The following is a 16,815-nucleotide window of genomic DNA, read 5'->3' on the forward strand; positions in this document are numbered from 1 at the left end:
CCCCAAATCAGCCACCCCTCAGCTGCTGGGAGGAGGTGTGAAGGAGGTGGGACCCAGGGAAGGAGCCTCAGCAGTTCCTGGAAGTGAACTTAGGGCAGACTGAAAAAGATGGGAAGACACAGGCTCTGGGGGTGGCCATGTCCCTTTGGCCCCTTGGGCTCCTCAGCAGGGGTGCAAGGGCACAACCAGAGGGTAACAGCAGGGGTGCTTGGGCCCCAGGTGTTCAAAGTGGCTCTAGTTTGCCATTGTGCTCACCACCGCCTTTTACTCTCCCTACAATGAGGCCAAGTGTCAAAGGCCTTTTCCACACCTACGCTATCTCCTAATAAAGATGAAATAGAGAAAAGAATGAGAAAAGATGAGACAGAGAACAGAAAAGTAAACCACCCTGTGTTTATCTTTCAGTCTTCAGGGGGAGGATGAAAGGCCGGCATGTTTCAAAAAAGACCATGGTAGAGTCTAAGTCTCTGTGAATGTCAAGAACATCCCAGCATGCTTTAGGCGCCAACAGCATGTTGACTCTCTGCAACTTCTCACCCCACACCGAGTTTTCTGTTTTACCTTAGCTGCCCGGCCCCTGTAGGTGCTTGAATTTTAACCTCCTAAACCAAAAAATAATAATAATAAAAGATCTCCAAGTTGCTCACATTCTTATCGTTCCAGTAAGCCCCAGAGGCCGACTGGTAGCAAGGAGAGGGAGAGTCAGGGAAACTATGCAGAAGCTGGCTACCATGGGGAAGGTGACGGGCTGGGCACTCCCCACAATGTCCACCAGGGGGCAGTGAAGCCTGGGTGACGTGACGCACGGGCCCCTGGTGACCGAAGCTCTACTGCCCGCCTCTGTCCCCCACCCAGTTGTGTGCCCACCAGCCTGGCCCTCTCCTCAGTTCTCTCCTCTCTCATCCCAGAAGTTTCCCCTAGCTTCAAAGGGTCTGTGCAGGTCAAATAATCTGGGAAAAACTTTAGGCTTAGAGTCTCTTTTTCCAGCCACACGCTGCCACCCCATGCCAGGCAACCCTGAGAAAATGACTTCCCCTCCTGGGCAGGGCCTCAGACCCCGTTCCTCACCTATAGAAAGACAACCTTCCTTCCTCACAGAGAACACACGAGAAGTAGGCGAGGTGGGGTAAGCACTTAACACATCCAAGAGAGGAAGAAAAAGCTGTGTGGAGCAGGGGTAGGGCCCGAGCAGGCAGGTGCCTGAGGACCCCACTCCCTTAAGGCCTGAGCCACCTGCTTCGGGGGGGCGGGGCGGGGGGCACAGTCTGATGGGGAGTGCCCACACTGGGGTGAGCCACAGACACGGAAGGGAAGACAACAAAGAATTCATCCTGGAAGGACTCCTGAGGGAAAGGGCAAGCATCACCACCTAGGGTTTATAGAACTCTTTTTCACATACATTACTGTGTCCCAGCCTCAAAGGCCCTAGGACGGGGCGGATCGTCCCCACGTCACTGGCAGCAAGCTGAAGTTCAGAGAGGGTAGGCAGTATGCCACAGTCACAGATCCAGTGCATGGCAGAGTCGGTCTCCTGACACTCACCCAGGACTCACCCCGGCTTAGCCAGGCGTCCCTATAAGGAGACGCCAGGTTTCTCTTCCTAAAGCAGCACCTCCGCCACTTCCCGTCCCTGCACCCCTCCTCAGAAAAATTCTCCAGGGACACCATGGTTTCTGAGATCGAGTACAACTTTCTCAGCTTAGCATGCTGGGCTTCCAGGACTCATCAAAATATCCAGAAGATAAAACGGCAGGGTGAGAAGATATCTTGGTGACCACAGAGTCCAACAACTCGGTCTAAGAAGAGGGGACCAAGGCCCAAAAAGAGAGAGCTTTTTCCAAACATCCCAGAGCAAGTCAAGGACAAGACGGGGCTAGAAGCCAGTTTGCTTTCTCCAGCCAGCATTCTCTCTGCTCATCTTGGCTCCTCTGGAAGCTAGGCACCTGAGACTCTACAAAGATTGGCTTCAGCTAATAGTAACAGCAAAACCCAGGATAACGGTGCCTCAGTGCAGATGGAAGTTTATCTCTCTCCCAACTTCCAGGCATGGAAATCATCTGTCCAAGGCCAGTATGGCATCCCATGGTACATGGACCAGGTCTCATCTCTCCTTTGCTCTGCCCAGGACGGCTTTTATTCCGGAGGTCACCTCATGGTCCAAGATAGCTGCTGAACTAGAGCCATTCCATATGCATTCACACCAGCAGAAAGGCGGAGTGAAAGAAACAGCTCACACTCTCTTCCTCTTAGGATACTTCCTCTTCTAGCCCTTTGTTGCATGGCCACAGCTACCCACTAGGACTACAGAAGTATGTAGTCTTTATTTCAGGTAACCAAGTGCCCAAAGCCTTAAAGTGGAGTTCTAGTTACGGAGGAATTGGGGGACCACCAACTGTCAATGCTGCCCTAAGTCATCACTGAGTCCATCGTGCACAGCGACTCCTCACCTTGCCAGGTGCCAAACATCCAGTCCCCTTCCACCCCGAGCCTGACAGTGTCTTCCTCATCCCAGGTGACCAGTGACTGCTGACTGAGCAAGGGAAGTTGACTTTTCTGGGTAGTGCATTGTTTTCCCAGTAAGCTGGAAGGCGTTTCAGGCCAAGGACCCTGTCTTGGGTGTCCGTGGATTCACTCCTGCCATCCTTGTTCCCATCCTCCAGGCACCAGCCACACACAGGTAGGCACATCTGCGTCAAACTTGGCCCCAAGTCTGCCCTCCCTCCTTTCCCAGGCACTTACAGAAGGCCTGATCGCTGCTGTGGGGCCAAGGCCATTTTACAGGTAGATGCCTTAAAAGACCAATACAAGAGCACCTGCGGGGCACAGGCAGTTAAGTGTCTGACTCTTGGTTTAGGCTCAGCTCATGATCTCAGGCATCGGGACCTGGCATCGGGAACTGCGCTCAGCAGAGAGTGAGCTTCTCTCCCTCTCCCTCTGTCCTTCCAGCTCATAGTGTCTCTCTCTCTCAAATACATAAATAATTCTTTTTTAAAAAATAAATTAAAATAAAAGCCAATACATCAGCAGCTTCTGGACTAGGCATGAGCAAATTGATTGGTTTTCCCCGAAAAGGAAGGAGGGGTTTCTTTGGTTGGGGTTTTTCTTTTTTTTTTTTAAGATTTTATTTTTAGGGTGCCTGGGTGGCTCAGTCATTAAGCGTCTGCCTTTGGCTCGAGTCATGATCCCAGTGTCCTGGGAAGGAACCCGACATCAGGCTCCCTGCTCAGCGGGAAACCTGCTTCTCCCTCTCCCATTCCCCCTGCTTGTGTTCCCTCTCTCGCTGTGTGTGTCTTTCTCTGTCAAATAAATAAATAAAATCTTTTTTTAAAAACTGTATTTTTAAGTGATCTCTACACCCCGCATAGGGCTTGAACTCACAATGTGAGATGAAGAGTTGCACCTTCCACACGGACCGGGCCAGCCAGGTGCCCCTGAAGAAGGAATTTTGAAGTCTCGAAATGTCAAAAAAAAAAAAAAATAATAATAATAATAATAATAATGAAATACAAAATAGATGACCATCACTATGGAAATGGCTCATTTATTCTTGTATTTAATAACTTTTTCCTGGACCACGGGCTGTGTGCCTACCACTCTGCTCAGTCCTGAAGATCATGAGAAACTAGGCAGGTGCAATGGGGTCTCTGTCCCTATGGTGTTTACAGTCCACCAGGCATGGCTCCCATGAATAAGACAGCATTGCGGATGAACAGACGGTTTCATTCTACAAGGAGAAAAATACAGGCTACTTTGAGAACTTATTATAGACGTAGCCCACCCTGGGCACGTCTGGCTGGCTCAGTCCAAACAGCATGTGACTCTAGATTTTAGGGTCGTGAGTTCAAGCCCCACATTGGGCTGGGTATAGAGATTACTAACAATAAATAAATAAAGAGAAAGAAAGGGAAGGAAAGGAGGGAGGGAGGGGTGGGAGGGGAGGGGAGGGAAGGGAAGGGGTGGGAGGGGAGGGGTGGGGAGGGGGGGGAAGGGAAGAGAGAGAGGAAGGAAAGGAAGGTGGGAGGAAGAAAGAAAGAGGGAGGGAAGAGGGAATTAAGGAAGATAGAAGAGGCGAGCCCACCCGGTCTGTGGTGTCTAGAAGGCTTTCCTGCAGATGCCGCATTGAGGGCCCTGTGAAGGACGATATGAAACTCCTAAATGTGCATAGAAAAGGAATGTGTTCCAAGAAGACAGGACAGCCTGTGCAGTAGGCCCGAGCAGAAAAAGATGTGATGGGAGCCAAGCCCTGAAAAGCCTGCACCACAGAATGAAAGAGAACACAGGAGAGGGTGGCCAGGAGGAGGCCTGAGCAGCAGGCAGAGGCCAATCAGGCCCAAACTGCCTGATTGACACCCCCCACCCCCAGGGCAGGAGCCTTCGCCTGCACGTCGTCAACAGGAGGGGCTGCAAGCAGGAGACTAACCAAACCTGATCCGTCCTTTTAAAGGAGCACTCTAGCCAGGGGCCCATGGGAATCTTCTGTGAGCTGGGAAATGTTCTAGAAGCAGAACTCTAAGAAGCGTTTTCTGCCTTTTACCGCCCTTACCGTCATACCCCAGCAAGAAAGGAACAAAGCCTTTGTTCTTTGATTGGCCAGACTGGCCCCACCCACTCTTGCGGGCCCAGAGAGGAGGTGTGTGACTGGCTGGCCCACCAGGACCACAGGCTGCTGCTGGGAAGGACAGTTGGAAAAAAAGTGGGAGGCAGTGCCACTGGCCGCATCAGGAGAGAGTTCTGTTACCAGAATCGGGGAGGGATACATAGAGCAGCTAACACACCCCCCAGGATATGCCAAGTGGCAGCAGAGTGGCCAGCCCAGGGACTACCAACCATGTTCAGCCCTGTTGATCCCCAGGCCTCCCTTTCCTTCCTCCCCAGCTACTGCTCCCAGCACCTCCTCCCTTCCCAGGGCCTTAACACTATCATCTGTCTGGCCCTCACCCTGAGCTACTTTAAAGTCCCCCAAAGACGCAATTATGGCCCATCCTAGCCCAGAGCAACTTGGATGGGCAAAGCAAAACCTTAAAATGACAATGTATGAAGAGTGGCCCACAAATGCTTGGAAAACTCATTCTTTTGCTCCTAGAGGGGTAAGAGGTGAGAACAATGAGGAACAATGATTTATCTGCACCGGTCAAACGTGGGCCTTCTATACCTGTAGATTTCCTAGAAAACTAAAATTCAGTCCCATTGGTATTCTTTTCTAATACCAATCAAAAATTTAAATGTACCTGTACTTTGACTTAGCAATTCCAGGAATTATTCAGGTATCCCCACCACATAGGATATGCCACAGACCCAAGCTTATTAACTGCAACTTTGTTGACAAAGCAGAAAATTTAAAAGACCCACCAACTGAGGATTGGTTACATAAACTGTGGCACTTGAACTATACTGGAATTAAAGTTAAAATGTATTCATTTTTAATATTTTAATATATTTATTAATATTTAAACATCATTTAAATTATATATTAAATATTGTATGTAATTCCTATTATTTAAATGATGTTTAAATATTAAATATATTTAACAATAAATTTTAAATATTAAAAATTTTAAATTTAGGGGCTCCTGGGTGGCTCAGTGGGTTAAAGCCTCTGCCTTCAGCAGAGGTCATGATCCCAGGGTCCTGGGATCGAGCCTCGCATCAGGCTCTCTGCCTGGCAGGGAGCCTGCTTCCTCCTCTCTCTCTGCCTGCCTCTCTGCCTACTTGTGATCTCTGTCTGTCAAATAAATAAATAAAATCTTTTTTTTAATTTTTTTTAATTTAAATTTAAATTTTTTTTAAATTTTTTAAATATAGGATGCCTGGCTGCTCAGTCAATAGAGCATGGGATTCTTGATCTCGGGGTCATGAGTTCAAGTTGTACTTTGGGTGTAGAGCTTCCTTGCTTGCTTACTTACATATATACATACATAGCGGCTCATCCATAAGTGGAATATTATGAAGCTTTGAAAAAACAAGAGGCAGCAACTTACATACTAATATGGAAAGAACAAGTGTTGGGTGAATGCCAAATCGTGCCATGTATTACCACATATAGTATAATACCCTTTGTGAAAAGTACACCTGTATACATGTACCTACTTGAGGGATGATACATACATAAACTCTACCTGAAATGAATTACAAGAAACAGGTAACGTTAGGGATGCCTGAGTGGCTCAGTCAGTGAAGCATCTGCCTTCAGCTCAGGTCATGATCCCAGAGTCCTGGGATCGAGTCCCACATCAGTCTCCTTGCTCAGCTGGAAGCCTGCTTTTCCCTCTGCCTGCCACTCCCCCTACTTGTTCTCGCTTTCTCTCTCACTATCTCTCTGACAAATAAATAAATAAAAATCTTAAAAAGAAAGAAAGAAAGAGGTAACTTAGTTACCCTCTGGGTGAGAAACCAGGTAGCTGGTGTGGAAGGAGGCCCCTTGTACTTAGAACTGTGTACACGGAGAATGCCTGAGTGGCTCAGTCCGTTAAACACCTGACTTCAGCTCAGGTCATGATCCCAGTATCCTGAGGTAGAATCCAGCATTGGGCTCCTTGCTCAGTGGGGATCCTCTCTCCTTGCTTCTCTCTCTGCCTCTTCCGCCTGCCACTCTGCCTGCTTGTGCTTTCTCTTTCTCTCTCTCACCCTCTCTCTGACAAATAAATAAAATCTTTAAAAATAAAATAATAAAATAAAATAAAAGAACTGTGTACAGGAGACATCGTCCATTCAAAAACAAAAACAAGCTTAAAATTGTTCAGCTGTGTACGCAGTACAGACGATAAAAATCTAGGATTGTATAAAAGCCCTAGACCAAGCATTGGACACCATTTCCATCACTTACAGTGTAACCTTTTGCAAATTCTACTTGCGTAAAATGGGGATTTTATTACCTGCCTCCCAGGAACACTGGAGAGTTGGAATGTGATGCAGCCCCAGATGTGCCATCAAGTAGGTACTTAAGAAATGTTAGCTTCCATCCTTCCTCAGGGTCATCTAAATGAGAATTGGGGGCCCAGCTCTTATATTTGGTGTCCCCTGAACACTGAATGTGCTTGATCACATAGTGGGAACACAGAGACACTTCCTAGAAAGGAAGGAGGGAGGGGGAGGAAGGGAGGGAATTCCCCCGAGTTTTCCTGCCTTTCCCTGAGCAAACACCTGGGGTGTGGAAACACCAGGAGGCTATTGTTGGGGCCCTTAGATGCCCACAACATGCCCACCGTGTGGGGGCGGGGCCTGATAAGAAGGGTGGCTAGGCTGGCTTCTTCCAGAAGGATTGGGTGGGACACAATTTAAAATATTGACTCAGGGCCTCAGGGGCCAAGAGGTCCCTCCCTCTGGGTGCCACGCCTGCTCTGGGCTCTGATACCACCCTGCCGCCTTCTGGGACCTGCTGAGAGTCAGTCCCACATGAACTGAAAGCTGCTTAGTCTGTAGGTTGTGATAAAAATGAATTTCTTACTTTGAGCTGTTGCCAAAAAATAATCATGTTCTAAACAATGGTGCTTAGATTGATCCTGGAAGAGGGAAGTCCTTTACTGTGACGGAGTCCAGAACTCTGGGCCTAGCCCTGGGAGCGGGTGGGGAAGTAGAAGGCCTGGGATCAGTCTGGAAGCAGCTCCATCGTCGAGCTGAGTAGCCAGGGAGATATCTGGAGAACCCCGACGCTGAGAAGCCAAGGATCTGGGGACAGGACCCCTGAGACCCCATAGCAGTGCTAGAACTCGAGTTTCCTGCCCCCACTGTCCCCACAACTGTACTCTCTGCATGGTTTTTATTCTCCTTGTGCTTCAGAAGGTCAGAACTAAGTAAGGGTTTGTCCTCACTTCGTCCGGTGCTAAGGGGTCAGTGTGTCTGCCTGGAATCCCCGGGGTGGCAGTGGGGGGCGGGGGGGGGGGGGGGTGTGGGACCAGAGGCCAGAGATGACCTGACCCACCCAGGTGTGTCTTCAACTTCTGGCCCCGCCCTAGACCCTGGAGGCTGCAGTTTCCACAAAGATGGGCAAACCCCTTTACACACTTCACAGAACATATACACACCCCTACCAACACAGCATGCCCTCCACATGCAAACACAGAAGGCACACACCCTTCACTCACTCAGCTGTATGCATAATACAAACACTGCGTGTGGGAGCGCCTGGCTGGTGCAGTCGGTGAAGCGTCTGACTCTTGGTTTCAGCTCAGGTCAGGAGCTCAGGGTCGTGATCGAGCCCTGCGTGGGGCTCCATACTCGGCGTGGCCACTGGAGATTCTCTCTTCCTCTCCCTCTGCCCCTCCTACTCCAGCTTGCACTCTCTCTCTCTCAAATAAATCTTAAAAATAATGTTAACGCTGCATGTAAAAGGGTGGCAAAGGAATGGCAAGGACCGGTGCCGGATGGGTGCAACCATCAGGGGAGCTGGGAAGAGCTCACTTATCAATGCCAAGTCCTGTGCGATCTTGGCTTCTAGAAACCGTGGGTTTCTAGATCCAATTGCTACGAATGGACTCTGGACTTCGGAAGGGGAAGGAAACCTGGGACTCCTTGGTCCTCCGCTGCAAAGGAATGAAGACGGTAAGAAGACATTTGTGGCCCCCAAGGGAAGGCCATGTGCCTGGCTGACGAGGAGGAGAGGCTGGGGAAGGGCAGAGTACAAACTCCAGAGCTTCCTCTTTCCCGCTGGGCCAATTACTCGGCCCTATGTGCAAGCAGTCCTGGGAGGTCTGCAGAAAGGAAACTGAACTCTCTCCTGCTAATAGTATCTAAAACCCGCCTGCCTGCCTCAAAGGGTTTATTGCACAGATAAAATGAAATGGGGTGCTGAAGAGCACATGCATGCCCAAGGTGTCACGTGGTTTTGTTTTGTTTTTTTTTTCCAAGCAAAGAGGTCTCTCTGGGAACAGCCAGAGAAGGCCAGACTTTCCTTCCCAGTGCCCCTCTCCATGTTCTAGCCATCCCCCACCCCAGCTTCTGAGTCCCAGGAGAGGCCTCCTGACCTCCTTTCCCTCACCCCATGGCCAAGGGCTGAACACAGCAAATGGGATGGGCAGAGCCAGCTGAGACTTTATTTGGGACAAGACACTCAAATTGGCTTTTAGTTGGAGGCATGGACAAGAAGGGGTACCCAGGGCAGCAGAACCGCCCCCAGGGGCAGGCTGAGGACTGGGGCTGAGTGAGTCTTAGGTGAGTCTCCTGTTCCCAATGCTTCCCTGCACAGCTCCTTCCCCCAAAGGCTCTATGGCAGCCATGAGAGCAGGGAGGCTGGGTGGGACCACAGTGGTTGTTCACTTGGACAGGACATCAGACGACTCGGACACCAGCTTCCCGTCACGGGTCTCAATCTTCTTCACCACCACAGCCTTGGAGGAGCTACCACGGCTGAAGGACCCGGAGGGGCCAAAGCTGGACTGAAAGGAGCTCAGGCCATAGTTGAGGCTAGGGCTTGGGAGGGCCCCATAGGTCGAGCTCAGGCCACCTGGTCAGAAACAGAACAGCAAATGGGCACAGAAGGCCAAGCACACATCAGGCTCCATGCCCCCATTCCCTACCATCTGCTACATGGTTCCCAGGGCTGGGGAATTCACCCTGGCTCATGATTTTAGGATGGGTGGGAAAACCGACAGCTTTGAATTAGTTATGTGACCTTGGACAAGACCTCTAACTCGGCCCCAGCTTGCTCACCTGTACAAGAGGGAAATGACCAGTAGCTGTGTAAAAAGGCCCCGCCCTCCTGCCCTCCTGCCCTCCACCCCCAGGCCGAGACACTCACCTGAAAAGCCGCTGGTGGTCTTAGTATGGATACTCATGTTCTGCATCCCAGACTCCAGCCTGTACCCAGAGGATACATGGGACATCAGAACCAACCCCAGGCCCTTGTCCCAGGACAAGAGGACTCAATTCCCACCCCTGCCCACCCCAGGTCACAGGGCTAGAGCACCAGTCAGAGACCCCAGTACACACCGGCTCTCCTCGCCCTCCAGCAGCTTGCGGTAGGTGGCAATCTCAATGTCCAGGGCCAACTTGACGTTCATGAGCTCCTGGTACTCGCGCAGCTGCCGGGCCATGTCCTGCTTGGCTCGCTGCAGGGCGGCCTCCAGCTCGGCCACCTTGCCATTGGCATCCTTAATGGCCAGCTCCCCGCGCTGCTCAGCATCGGCAATGGCAGCCTCCAGGGCAGCCCTCTGTGCAGGCAGGGGGACAGGTCAGCAGGTAGAGCAGAGTCTGGTTGCCTCCTCCCCCTGCACCCACCCTCCCCCTCCCCTCTCTATTGGGAACCAGAGCCTCTCCCTGACCTAGACTAAGCAACTCCACCTAGCTCAAAGAAAATGCTACCATGGGCTTCAGAAGCAGGACAGGGAAACCTGAGCAGCTCCCAGGCACTTCCTTGCATAAACTTCTCACCTGGGACCCCATCAGGCATCATCCCCAGCCTAACTAACTGGACCACATCTCTGCTTTCAAAACTGCTTTAAAGCAGGAGAACCTGACCTTACCCTGATATATAAGACAGATAAAATAAAGCAGGCTCAAGGGAACCAAAGGTTCCATCCTAACCTAAGCTATCTGTCCCACCCCTCTCTGGCCCGTCACAGCCCCAGGGACCTGCTCAGCACCGTTCCCCCACCCAGGGGGCAGTCTGAGAAGTTGAAAGTCTGGTCTAGCATTCCTTTCCTGACCCCCGCCTCCTCACTCCTTGTTGCCTTGTCTGCCCTCACCCAAGAGCAGACATGTCCAAGGATCCTCTCCCACCCCCAGCCCAGACAATACCTGGTTTTTGAGGGCCTCGATCTCAGCCTGGAGTCGGCTGATGCTCCGATTCATCTCAGAAATCTCCGTCTTCGTGCGACGGAGGTCATCCCCGTGCTTCCCAGCCAATGTCTGCAGCTCCTCGTACTGTGGGTGTGAGGCAGGAGTGAGGCAAGTGCCCAGCTCAGCTCCCCTCCCCGTCCCCCCACACACAGACACACACACCACTGCCAGCCCTTTTCGCAGACCTCCAGGCACACGGACATTCCTCTCTCCCCAGCACCCACGCGGTGGGCCCAGCTCACAGCAGGCAGGAGAGTTTGAAATCCTGCTCCCACCTCAAGTACTAGGGCACAGAACCCGCCAGCCTGTGACCCTGCTCTTCACCTTGATCTGGTACATGGTCTCAGCCTCAGCCCGGCTACGGTTGGCGATGTCCTCATACTGAGCCTTGACCTCGGAGATGATGCCATCCAGGTCCAGGGAGCGGCTGTTGTCCATGGATAGGACCACAGACGTGTCCGAGATCTGGGACTGCAGCTCACGGATCTCCTGGGGTGGGGGGATGGCACAGGGGGTATGAGGCCCTGTCCTTGCATACAAGGAGCCCCCTTTGGCAGAGGGACTTCCTTAGGGACAAGACAGGGAGGTCAGCAGAGGAGAGAAGATGGGAGCTAGAGCTGGGAAGATGGGTAAAGGCCTGAAACCTGGAGGGATGTACAGATAAGAGTCAGCAAGGACAAAAGGCCACCTGGCTCCAGGTGAGTGACCCAAGGGGCAGAGCCCTTCCCCAATCAGCTGCCAACATTAACATTGAGCCCCTAAAAAGCTTGCTACAAAGCCCAAAGTTTCTGAACAAAGGCTCTGGGAACAAACCAGGTTCAAATTACAGCTGGGTCACCACTCTGTGATGACCACCTTGGACAAACTATTTCATTCCCAAGCCCATTTTTCTCATCTGTGAAATGGGGGACAAAATGTATAGAACAGCCATGTTGGGTTATATTGATTAATTATAATTATTCAGTGGTAAGACGCTGTCTGTGGACGTGCTGGGGGTAGGGAGGAGCCTGATGGGGTGGGGGGCCCTCAGTCTTCAGGCCCCAAGAACATACCTCTTCATACAGCTGCCTTAAGAAGTTGATCTCGTCAGTCAGCCCTTCCAGGCGGGACTCGAGTTCTACCTTGTTCATATAAGCTTCGTCCACATCCTGGGTGGCAGGGAAAGGGAGTCTGAGCTGAGCGCCCACATAGGACAGCAACCAGGGGCAGCCAGTGACCCAGACAGAACCTTCTAACTAAATGACTTTCCCACCTCACTCTGTAGCCTGGTCCTCCAGCCTCTGCCCCATCACACCTATATCCCCACCCAACCCCTTTACCTCCCTCTCCCGCAGCCCTCCTCCTCCTCCTCCTCCCACTCCAGGAAGTCTTCTGTGGCCACACCTCCAATTCTGCTCCACTTTCTTAACCATGTCCCAACATCAATGTCCAGAGTTCTGTCCAAACACACCTAACTACCCCATCCCTGTCGGTTTTTCTATGCTGAATACCTAGGAGATAGCCAAATATCCCATTACTTGGACACATTTAGGGACCGAACCCAGAAAGCTTTAGTCCAAGTCTCTAAGCCCCACCTCCGGCATCTGGTGGGGGAGGGGGGCTCCCTCACCTTCTTGATGAGGACAAATTCATTCTCCATTTCTGCACGCTCTTTGATCTCCTCCTCATATCTGGTGAGAAACAGACTTAGAATCAGAGGATGAAGGCAAAAGGTGAGCTTGTCCTATGTATTTGGGGAGGCAAGGATATCTAGAAAATTCAGTTCATGAAGATGCAGTTATGATATAAGGGCAGGTCTCGTCCTTCTGCCTCAACCAGCCACTCTCTCCCCACCCCACAACCACTGGTTATGGTCAGTCAGCAGGGAAGCCTGTAGCCAGAAACCTCTCTCTGAGACCACGAAAACACATGGGATCAGGCACAGGAAAAGGATCAGCAGCGGGGACTGACATGAGACCTCAGGAAGAACTTTATGGGCTATGCTGGAGCAGGGCCAGGCCTATAAGTACATAACAGAGGTCTTTCCCACCTTGGGTTTACCATGGACGTATTAACATATAATCTGTTATCCTAACCCGGGCAGTTCTCAGATTGAGAGGGGGTGGGCACTGTTCACAATTACACCTGGACAACAGGCACAAAACGAGACTGTCCTAGAAAACCTGGTCCTCTGATCACCCTAATTATACAGGACTGCACGGCCCATCAGGCACAGGGCCACAGGGTCTTAGGCAGGGCCAGCAGACTTCCAGCGGGTAGGGGGTAGGAGGAAGGAGGGCGACTCACTTATTCTTGAAGTCCTCCACCAGCCCCTGCATGTTGCCAAGCTCCACCTCCAGCTTCAGCTTCTCCTGGCCCAGGGTGTCCAGCTGCCGCCGGAGGTTGCTGATGTAGCTCTCGAACATGTTGTCTATGTTGCTCCGCGCGGTCTTCTGCTGCTGTAGGAGGCTCCACTTGGTCTCCAGAACTTTGTTCTGCTGCTCCAGGTGCCTCACCTGCATAAGGGAAGGAAGAGCAAGAAGGTCCACATCGGGCTCACAAGGCAGGGGAGGGGTCTTGGGGGGAACCAACACTGTCTTGTCCTCTAGCTCACTTCCAGGGACGTCTCCAGAACCCAGAGAGCTGGTTAACTGCTCTGGGAGGAATCCCCAGTAGCCTGAAAAAGACACCATAGTGAGTAGGTTAGGGAGCCATGTCCCCCAAGAGCTGGGGCAGGAGGTTAGGGGGACGACAAGCAAGTGCGTGAGAGGAAGGGACGGGCAGCCAGGAGAGTTATGTTGAAATGGTATTTGCAGAACAAACAGGTCTTATTTACTTCGACTGTATATTACAAATCAGCTAGAAGAGCCAAGTTTCGATTTACACTTTACATGAGATTGAAAAAGAAATTTAATTGCTCGTATCAAATAGTATCATCATCATCATTATTATTATATGGAGCGGCTTCGAGGCACTCCTACAGATTACAGAGAAACTGCAGCCCTTCGGCCTGAGAGCACTGGTCAGAAGACCTAGGTTCTAGCCAAAGGCTGCCACTAGCTAACCCTTGCTGAGCGACACTGAGTTGCTTCCCCTCTCTGAGCCTGGGTCTCAACCTTGCGGTGGCCTAGAGGAGCCCAGACAGGCCCTTTTAGGAGCCTCTCTGGGCAGATGTCACTTTCAGCCAGACAAGAGGCAAGAGACTAGGCAGATCTGGGTGCAAACCGAACACCCCCTCCCCACTGCACTCCCTGAGATTCTCCTCCAGGCAGGCAGAGGTCTCCCCCTCCCCCACTTCACCCCTGATTCCACAGCCCTCTCCTCCAGCCCCCAGCACAAAGGGGTTCCTTGGGTTCAAGGAATCCAGATTTTAGCATGGAACTAAGGCATGTTAGAAAGGACTGATTGATTTTTGGATTGTATTCTTTAAGTAATCTCTACAGCCAACATGGGGCTTAAACGAACAACCTGGAGATCAAGAGTTACGTGCTCCACCAACTGAGCCAGCCGGGTGCCCCAGAAAGGAAATTTTTAAAAGAATAATAGACGAGTTCCAAGGGCAGGAATGCGTGGTCCTTAACTGACCCAAAGACATGACTTTTTTTTAATTGAGGGGACTTAAAAGAGAAAGCGGTCTGAAGGGTGTGGTCTAAATCCAACAAATTCTTCTCTATAAATCCTTTTCTTCCCCAAGTCATTCTGCCCCAAAATTATAAAAAGTAAATGATTTATGACAGTTAGCCTTAATGGGCTGCTTAATATGGGCGGACTCTAAGCTCTTTACATACATTATACGTTTGAACAGGCAAAACCTCTTTGATTTAGGGATTATCATGCCCATTTTATAGATGAAATCAGATTAAGCAAGGGGACCCCATCAAAGGAAAGGGCACAGCACGGTGAACCAGGAATTCCGACTCAGAGCCTGCCCTTCACTACCCACTGTGAGGACCCCAGAGCTAACAAAACGCAGTCAAGGAGTAAAGTCGAGGGTGCCTTCTGTCAAGAAGCCCGCAAGCCCTCCCTAAGCAGGGGCCTGCCCATTCCCTAGAGGACTCCAATTCCTAAGGGCGCTACTCTGCCCCAGGATTTGCCTCCTTCCCTTCCCACAATGCCTCCAGGAGCCAATCAGCAGGGAGGGGCCCAATCCTCCAGAGCGCTGGGGCCCCGGGGCCCCGAGGCTGCAAAACCCGGCTCGGAGCGTGGCTCGGAGCCTGGCCTCGGAAAAGTGGAGCCAGGCTGGGGCGGAGCCAGGGTAGGGGAGAGTGAAAGGGGGCCAAGGGCCATGTTGAGGGGCGTTGGCGGACAGACGCCTTATTTGAGGCCATAAACTCTGGGCTTGAACAGGACAAGAAACCTGGGCGGGGTGTCCAACGCCCGCAGACTTTGAATCCTGGATGGGCTTTCCTGAAGCCAGCTCCTGGCGCCCCCCTCACCTTGACCCCGCCCCCCAGAAGCTAAGAGCTGCCCCAGGGAGGGGAGCGCCTCCTCAAGACCGAGGGCCTCAGCCCCTCACCCCAAGACCGTGGGCTAGTCTCTGCCACGCCCGGCCCCGCCCACCCCGGGTTCCCAGGGCGGGGGGCCAGGTCGTGACTCATCCCGATGCCCCCACACTCGGGGCCTGGAATGCCAAAGGCCTCAATCAATATTTGCCCTCTGAGTCAAGTCACCAGCTTCCTTATTCCACAATCCTATCAACCCCTTTTTAATTTAAAAAAAAAAAAAAAGAAGAAGAAGAAGAAGAAAAGAAAAGAAAAAAAGAAAGCAGAGGGTCACCTTTGGGGAGCCCTTGGGGCAGAACCAGGGAGAAGGGTTAACCTGGAGCAGGGCTCCCACACCCCCGTCCCACCCCTCAGGTGAGCAGCTCGGACTCTTCCAAGCTGAAAGCTTCACAGACCAGTCAGAACTCGGGTAGGGGTGTGATGCGTGAAGGAGGAAGCCTCAAGGTTTAGAACCAGGGGCTGCCCGGCCCCTCTCCCCCTCGCTGCCCGGGGTTAAACCAAAGGGCACGGGAGGACTGAGTCATAGCTAGAAGGGGGAGTGCGGCCACGGTGGGTGGGGCCAGCAGGTCGCCAGTGGGGAGCTGGAGAAGTGCCCACAGACAGGGCGACCAAGACACAGGTCGGGACCCCCAGCCCCAGGCACTGCCCGCCACGCGGAGTGGGGAGCCCTCACCTTGTCGATGAAGGAGGCAAATTTGTTGTTGAGGGTCTTGATCTGCTCCTTCTCCTGGGTGCGCACAGCTTGAATGTTGGGATCCACTTCCAGCTTAAGGGGGCTCAGCAGGCTCTGGTTCACTGAGACGGCCGTGATGCCCCCCATACCCCCGGCCCCGCCGCCGTAGCCCCCGACCACACTCATGCTGCTGTTCAGGCCCCCCCGGAAGCTGCCGCCCACCCGGGAGAAGGCGGACGAGCTGATGCGGGAGCCAGGCCCGCTGGTGTAGGAGCGGCTGCTGAAGGCCCGGGGGCCGGAGGTGGACACCTTGTAGGACTTCTGGGTCACCCTGACGGACATGGTGGAGGCCGGAGTGGAGGCTGGAGTAGAGGCGAATAGGCTGAACCTGACAGAGGTTCCACAAGGGGCCGAGAAGCTGCTTCTAGGTAGGAACAACACCCCCGGGTTGGCCCTTTATAAAAGAGAGCCCAGCCCAAGGGGAGGATCCAACGGGTACCTGAGTGGCTAGGCCCTGAGGGGGCTGGGCCTAACCCGACACCTGCCACCTACAGGCTGGACTCAGGTGGGGGCAGCAGAGAGCTGCTCCCACCCAGGAGCCCACTCTAGCTAGCACTGCCCAGCTTGAGGGGGCGGGGGCATTCCGGAAGTGTAAAAAGCGGGAGAGAACGTCTGGCCTGGAGGGAGCCTGCTGTAACAAAGAGACTTGGTTGGGGTCACCCAGCCACTGGGGCCCCACTTCTCTCTCTGGTCTCCTTCTTTCCTTGGGGAAGAAACGCAAGGACTGGGAAACACAGCAGGAAAGGGATCCCAGAGAAGCCAACACCCCAAAGACACCACCTTATGTTCTTCTCTCCACTTAGTGATTATGAAATTCTTCCGAGGCTG

General features: G+C 52.4%; 1 protein-coding gene across 1 annotated transcript; it reads right to left on the reverse strand.

Annotated features, from left to right (window-relative positions):
* Positions 1-9,002: 9,002 nt before the first annotated feature.
* Positions 9,003-16,348, reverse strand: KRT8 (keratin 8). The gene is made up of 9 exons (XM_032348321.1): positions 15,928-16,348; positions 13,060-13,268; positions 12,383-12,443; positions 11,826-11,921; positions 11,098-11,262; positions 10,732-10,857; positions 9,925-10,145; positions 9,734-9,792; positions 9,003-9,439 (listed from the first exon to the last, which is right to left on the reverse strand). Exons 1-9 carry the CDS (start codon positions 16,267-16,269, stop codon positions 9,249-9,251), a joined length of 1,470 nt encoding a protein of 489 aa, XP_032204212.1. The 5' UTR covers positions 16,270-16,348; the 3' UTR covers positions 9,003-9,248.
* Between the last annotated feature and the right edge of the window lie 467 nt (positions 16,349-16,815).

The sequence above is a fragment of the Mustela erminea genome, chromosome 6, assembly GCF_009829155.1.
Source record: "Mustela erminea isolate mMusErm1 chromosome 6, mMusErm1.Pri, whole genome shotgun sequence".
Taxonomy (NCBI): domain Eukaryota; kingdom Metazoa; phylum Chordata; class Mammalia; order Carnivora; family Mustelidae; genus Mustela; species Mustela erminea.

Coding starts and splice junctions, on each gene's coding strand:
- KRT8 (XM_032348321.1), bottom strand. CDS start 16,269: ATGTCCGTCAGGGTGACCCAGAAGTCCTACAAGGTGTCCACCTCCGGC. Junction 10,858..11,097: donor AGACCATGTACCAGATCAAG/GTGAAGAGCAGG, acceptor TCACACCCACAG/TACGAGGAGCTGCAGACATT. Junction 10,146..10,731: donor TCGAGGCCCTCAAAAACCAG/GTATTGTCTGGG, acceptor CTGCCTGCACAG/AGGGCTGCCCTGGAGGCTGC.